General features: G+C 36.1%; 2 protein-coding genes across 5 annotated transcripts in view; both read right to left on the reverse strand.

The window, feature by feature from the left end:
• LOC107646190 (tyrosine--tRNA ligase, chloroplastic/mitochondrial) lies at positions 754–6,999 on the reverse strand. 3 transcript variants are annotated; one of them, XM_021104264.1, is made up of 3 exons: positions 5,365–6,999; positions 4,583–4,685; positions 754–1,476 (listed from the first exon to the last, which is right to left on the reverse strand). In XM_021104264.1, the coding sequence occupies exons 1-2, from the start codon at positions 6,841–6,843 to the stop codon at positions 4,629–4,631; spliced, it is 1,536 nt and encodes a 511-aa protein (XP_020959923.1). In that variant the 5' UTR covers positions 6,844–6,999; the 3' UTR covers positions 754–1,476; positions 4,583–4,628. The 3 variants fall into 3 exon arrangements, with proteins under 3 accessions (XP_020959923.1, XP_020959924.1, XP_016205880.1); XM_021104265.1 differs by lacking the exon at positions 754–1,476 and having other exon boundaries at positions 4,666–4,747; XM_016350394.2 differs by lacking the exons at positions 754–1,476; positions 4,583–4,685 and having other exon boundaries at positions 5,035–6,998.
• LOC107646193 (mediator of RNA polymerase II transcription subunit 7a-like) overlaps positions 754–7,145 on the reverse strand; it is an 18,067-nt gene continuing 11,675 nt past the window's right edge. For both annotated transcript variants that reach the window (XM_021104266.1, XM_016350397.2), the window contains exon 7: positions 754–1,593. The gene's annotated coding sequence lies outside the window, so the exon portion shown is untranslated. The remainder of the gene's footprint in view (positions 1,594–7,145) is intronic.

The raw sequence follows: 7,145 nt of genomic DNA on the forward strand, positions 1-7,145 counted from the left end.
TTTGAGTTTGGGGTTTAGAAATTGTAGAAAAATAACATAACGATTATTTAGCTACTTAGTGTGAAGCTTCACCTCTACTGATACAAATATTGAAAAATGAATACAAACAATAGGGAATCAAGAAATATCTTAATACTACATGTATTGGCTCCCTGCCAGTACTTTCAATTATTTCCAAGTATAAAGTGCTTTCTAGTTTCTATTGCTGTTATCAAGGCAACAATTTTTTCAGAACTTGAAGAGCGCTTCCTTGCCCCTTTGAAATCGAAGGATGACGAGAAGGTCCGGATCGATCAGATCCCTGGCTAACTGAATTGGAAGTTAATACATAACTGAATGTCATTGAACAACTTGTACAAGTCAGCAACAAAAGCTAGAGATCATGTTTTTGTAACAAGGAAGATTTACATGTATAATTTGTAAGGTTTGTTTACAAGAGGATACATATAATCCATGTTTATTCTCTTTACAAGAAATTGAAAATATATAAATTAGCAACATTCTTTAAGAGTCCATTCAAAACCTTTTGGATGGTAGAAGAAGTTGGTAACAAAGAATCAGCCCCTCACAGCACCACCATGCCTTGGATCTCTAAAATGATTCAGAAGAGACAGGGCCTAAACAGAACCAAATCTCAGTCACCACATTTTGTAACAAAACAAAGAAGATAAAGAGAAAACTTCTCTTTAGCCCTTGCGGTGCCTGATGGTGATAAAGCTACTAATGGTGGAACAGCTCCTTCTTGGAGTACCATGTTTGTTCAGCATTCTCCTTCAACCTTTCAAGGGCCACAGCTTCAATCAAAACATCTTGATTAGACCTTAAGTCGAGGATCTCGGCAATATTTGCTAGAATCTCAGAACTTGGTCCTTCGCCTTCCAGTTGTTCATTTATAGCTTCCTTAATGATTGATGTCATATCATACCCCAAATCATCAGGTAGACATTGCTGTGAAGCCTTCAGCTTCTGCAAAATATTGAACCCTATAGACTGAACTCTAGCTATCAACGGTTCAGCTTGCATCACCGAGTAATCAAGAAAGAGGAAATAATGATAATCAACACATACTTAACAGGAAAACTATACAAGAAAGCAGTTAGTACTCATCAATCACTGCAAATATAAGCTCAGCTTATTTTATGAGTTCTAAAATTTAATTTTGGAAGGATAGGAAAGTCTTAGAGAGTAAAATAGATTACTTCAAGCCCTTGCTTTTTCCTCCATTACCTTCCAAAATCAAAACCGAAGATCACACCTTAAAATAAATATCTCTTCTCTATCTGTGAATTAAGGGATTTAATGAGGACTTACAAAGTAAAATTTACTGGATAGTGGATGCCAATTCTCGAAAAGCTCCCTCAACTCATCAACAGACTGACCCAAGTTCCTCAAATAACTTTCTAATCTCTTCATCAGCAGATATATCAGAATGAACACTTGTGTCGATAATTGGCTTCAACAACTTAAGTGTCTGCTCTGCATTTTGGCAATACATTGATACAGGTTTTGAGTTCATATTTCCAGAAAATGATGGATGCAAAAATGAGGATATGCCATTGGAGAGCACATTTAACAAAGATATGTCCATAATACCTGTATTAAGAAACAAAAAATAAAACACTTGCATCAGTTTTGAAATATGTGTAACAAAAAATTAACATTTTCTGGAGGGAAATTTATCATTTGTTTCTACTCCAAGAAAATACATAAAACCATCTGAACAACATATTTTTCTTCAACATGTGCTATTGCTACTTTCTCTCTGATAACTTATCCTCCTCCAATCTCATCTAAAATCTTCCTTGATTATCCAGACTTGAAACCAGCTACGTAATCATTGGCAACCAAGAATAACATAATTAAGCTGAACTCAACTCAACACAACTCAACAAAGAGTAAAAACAGATTCAACTATGTTTATCATATCAAACTAGAACTTAACAGCTAATTGAGAAAGGAAAATTGTCAAGCTTTCATTTTTCATTGAGAATCAAGAAACAGAAAACACTACAATACACCAAGCAAGATCATCAAAGGGACACACAACCAATCAAACAACACCAATACATACAACTGAATAAAGTAGCAAAATTAGAACTTTCAAATGATTTAAACAACATTGGGAAGTATAACAGAAATAACATGCGGATTACCGGAGATATTGGATGAAGCAAAGAAAGAAGCGTTGAAAAGAAAGAAGCCATGATTATCTAGTGCATAGGAATATCCATTAGACTGCATAAAGCAATTTGGGAATTTTCTTATGTTGAATGATTTTTCATTTTCTGAATTTTGAAAACAAAATTATGAAGTTACAATCTACTATACATATCAAACAAAGTATAAAACTATGCAAATTTCATGAGTAAGACATTGTTTTCCAATTTGGGTAAGAGATTATCGAGTACAAAGAAAAGCAAAATAAAGAATATGAGATTGAAAATTTTAAATTTTTCTAACACAACACATGATATAAGGGACCTTTCGAAGCACTAGCTAAATTCTGCTTTGGCTTCGAGTCAAGTACCTGTTTCAATTTGTAACCAAATCAAACAGATAACGTACTCAACAAAACAAATTATTTATTTTTTTAATAGCAAAATAAAATTAAAATAGAACATATATAGGTCTTTAGTGATACTTCTTTTTGTTCATCATAGACAAACAAGTAAACTTAGATACTTCTATTCAATTCAAACAAATAATAAAATACAGAATTCATCCAATTTCAGTACATAAAAAAGAAGTTAGTAATTTTAGCAAAAATTGCATGGTGAATGACAAAAGTGAATTTATGGAGAACTTAAAGACGGAGAGGAACTCATTGGAAGAGCTCCAATAATGACAAAAGCATCTGTGCACAAGAACATGAAATAGATAGAAACAAAAAAGATTTACTGAAAAAAATTAGCTCCACGATTAGGAATTATTCAGTAAAGTTCCGAAATATACACTACATTTTCCTAATCAGTACCAGAGAATATAAGCCCAGAAGTTTCAACATATAATTAGCTCCACGATTAGGAATTATTCAGTAAAGTTCCGAAATATACGCAACAAGTTCCAGCCACTACTGTCGAGCCCACCTAATGGGACAAGGCTTTGTTGTTGTTTGTTTATAATTTATAATCCTTGATCTTAGTTATTTTCAAGGTCAAATTCCAAAACAGAATAAGATATTTTATTAAGCACTAAAAATATTTCAGGGCCAAATGCCATGTTGAGTGGAATGAAAGTAGATAAAGAAATATTTTACTAAGCACCAATAATATTTCAGAGCCAAATGCCTGTTGAGTGGAAAGAAAGTAGATAAAGATTGCATGAATTCCGTGTGTAAAAGCTGTATCAACAGAGACTAGTTTATATTGATAGGATGAAATTAATATACACATACAGGAAATAAATACAAATGAAAACATAGTTTTATTGCATTCAAACATTGGCAATCAAGACTTACAAAGGAGATAACGATGTCCAACTTCACAACCAACTTCCTAATCAATGTCCATTTCAGCATAGCTTATGCTTCAGTCTCAACTACTTTTCACTTTTTTCCCCCTCCAAGAGGCAGGCATTCAACATAAATGTTCATATTAGCAACAGTAATTTGCAAATGCCCTTTTTTGTTTTTCTTATCAAAAATTGATGCAAAAATACGAAACAAGAAAATCAAATCTTTAGTATTTTGGTCATTCCAAATCAATTCATGTACTATTCATTAAATGTAATTATAATAAAAGAAGTACTAAAATAGGATTGATATGGTCTGCTAGTGACAACATTGCTAAAAAATCTGTTTCCTTATTGGACCAGGCACCAAAACCAGTATGTGCTTTGTGAATTTCTGATGAGAAAAATTAGCGTGAACAGGGAATTCACCTAGAGAGTGATCAGGAGTCCAGGACTATCCTTATCAAAATAATAATTTTTCTTCTCACTAGACTCCAAATAGAGAAAATCATGAAAAGCACATGTAAAATTATTGAACAAGGTACAAAACTAAAGGAAGGGATTTGCTACTAAAATATTAGCATACAAAGTATCCTGGCAAAAGTTTCTGGTTCATACCTTGCTCACTTTTAAGAATTACTCCTCAACACCATTTCCTAAGTGCAGATCGAAATGGAAAATAAGCTCTATATTTCAGAATGCATATGTTTAATGGTTATTCCTAGATTCAATTGGATGAATGTAATTAATGGACAACAAAGAAAAGGTAAAGGGGATACCCTAGAAAGTGGCCACTCTGATATGATACTAGGGATTTTTTATTTTTTTTATTTTTATCTTAAAGTGAGTTCTTATACTCAACAACAACAACAACAAAGCCTTATCCCACTTGGTGGGGTCAGCTAAGTTCTTATACTCAATGGGGAAAAATCAGAGACATCTAAACCAATGAAAGCAAAGCATTTTTGTTGAGTTTTCCTTTTCAAGATTCAATGAAAATTGTTACTAGCAGAAGTCAGAAATACCTAGTTGTATGCCCTTAGAACAAATGACAAACCAACCATTCAACATGAGGATGGATGATACTAATAGAACTAGTAATGCTATTCAAGGATAGGTAAAGAAAGCATACCTTAACAGAGACAATACCATTAGAGTATCCTCGTCCGGTTTTTTCTTCAATGACGTCTCAGATCCCCAAACAAACCACAACAGGTTCTATATTGGTAACAAGCCTAGAAACCAGAAGTTGTTGGTTTTAGGCAGGGCTATGTGAGAACATTTTCTTTTTCTCTCTCTAAAAGGATCAGTCATCAGTATAATGATTCTCCATAGGCATATAAATTCACATCAATAGGTCGAGCAAATGGAAGGCGAACAAAACCCCAATTTGTTCAACCACTATTTAACTACGATAAACACTGCCAGTTATGTGGCAAGACTTGAAATATGCCAGCAGAGGAGTAACGTTCAAAACTGCAAATATCTTCTGAGTTGATTAACTTATGCTGAATACTATAGGAAAATACTAAAAAATAACTACTCAATGTATTTACTTCAATATTCTCTAGCCAAGAAAAGGCTGAAATGCTTAACCGCGGCAGCTGTTGTTGTATTCTAAGATCAAGAGGCACTATACTCAAAAGTTTACAATTGCAATGTTAGATACTCAAAAAATGAATGCACATCTGCATTGCTTTTACATTTTACCACTAATAGAAAAAAAAAATTAAAACAGCATGCTAGAAAACCATATTAGAACATCCATCACATGCCAAAACCGATAAAGATACTTATTCTTTAGCAGCAAAAATCAAAGGTATCATAAGAAGACAACAAAACTGCAATTATAAATAGTCATCAAAGAATATTCAGCTATCAAAGAATTCCCTTTCATGCTATTCTGACGAGCACCTTATTCTTTTTGCCAGCAGATAAAAGGAGAACTTTCCCATCCACTATATCTGCTTCCTCGATCCTCTTATTTTCACTATCCACTCTGTTATTGTTCAAGTAAAGACCCCCTTGCTTCAACAAGCGGCGCGCGGCAGATTTGCTCTCAAACAAACCAGAAGAGACCGAAAGATCTACCAATGACAAGTTCAAAACACTGTCATAAGCCAAAGAACAAGATGGTACACCCTCAGCTATTCCCTCGATAGTTTTCCAGTCCAACTTTGTCTCAGATCCAGGCCGCAATGCTTCTGTAGCCTTAAGTGCCTCAGTCAAACCCTCATCTCCGTGAACAAACCTTGTAACTTCCTCAGCAAGTCTGCGCTGAGCAGTATTAGGTACATAACCCGGTTTCTTCATCTCCCCTTCCAATGCAGCTATCTCCTCAATATCCAAAAACGTGAGAATCTTCAAAAACCTAATAACATCTGCATCTGGAACCGTGAAAAAATACTGATAAAATTTGTAAGGTGACAACATCGCAGGTGAAAGCCAAATCGCGCCATCCTCCGATTTTCCAAACTTAGTACCATCACTCTTCAACAAAAGAGGGAATGTAAGTCCATAAGCGCCCTCGACCTGCAAGATCTTCCGAATCAACTCAGTCCCAGCAGTTATATTCCCCCACTGATCACTCCCCCCAATCTGAACATTCACACCCTCATTCTGAAACAAGTACAAGAAATCATATCCCTGCAACAACTGGTAGGTGAGTTCAGTATAACTCATTCCTTGTTCAGATTCCAATCTCTTCCTAACACTCTCCTTAGCTATCATAGACCCAACCCTAGCATACTTACCAACATTTTTCAAAAATTCTAACAAACTAATCTCTTTCCACCAGTCATAGTTATTCAAAATCACAACCTTAGAACCTTCCAAGTTCGAATTCAGAGAGCGACCTAGAATTTGTTTGATAGTTTGGGATATACCTGCCGTGTTCCTCTCTAGTGTGGCAACGTCGAGCTCCGGCCGCTCCAGTGACTTGCCGGAGGGGTCGCCGACGCGGGCGGTGGCGCCGCCGATGAGGGCAACGGGTTGGTGGCCGCAGCGGCGGAACCAGGAGAGGACGATGATTCCGAGGAGGTTGCCGAGGTGGAGGCTCTCTGCAGTGGGGTCGAAGCCGCAGTAGACCTTCAAAGGCGGGGAATTAGCGGCGCCGGAGGAGGATGACGGCGATGGTGCTGCGGAGGATCTCAGGGCGGAGTCGTTGGTGGTGGAGTCGAGGAGGCTGCGCTCTTCGAGGACTTCGATGACATTGCGGCGAAGCAGAGTTTGAGGTTGGTGTTGGAGAGTGCATTTGGTTCTGGTGAAATGGAGAGTGAGGGAAGGGTAAGAAGAAGAAGAAGAGAAAGAGGGTTTGAAAGGGAAAAAGGAGAGTTTGGTGGTTGAGCGAGATAAGAAGAGGATGGTTCTTGTCGAAGCAGACATGTAAGACATTGCTGCTTCTCTCTGCCTTTCCTTGCTTCCCCTATCTCTATCTTCCCTCCATTTGGGATCTTTTTGTAAACAATATTAATGGGATAATTCACATAAGAGAATTGCGCTTTCCACCTCTAAATTGCATATTATATGTAAATGAATCCCTTTTACAGTTTTACTACATAAAATTATATATATTATTTGGTCCTTAAAACTTTAGATATGACATATGAGTCAATTTGTTGATTGGTTCCGTAAAATTGATAATAAATTAATGAAAAAAAAGGTGTCTGCTACTGTGTGTAAAAGATATTGCTAAT

This window comes from Arachis ipaensis, chromosome B06, assembly GCF_000816755.2.
Source record: "Arachis ipaensis cultivar K30076 chromosome B06, Araip1.1, whole genome shotgun sequence".
In the NCBI taxonomy this organism is placed as follows: domain Eukaryota; kingdom Viridiplantae; phylum Streptophyta; class Magnoliopsida; order Fabales; family Fabaceae; genus Arachis; species Arachis ipaensis.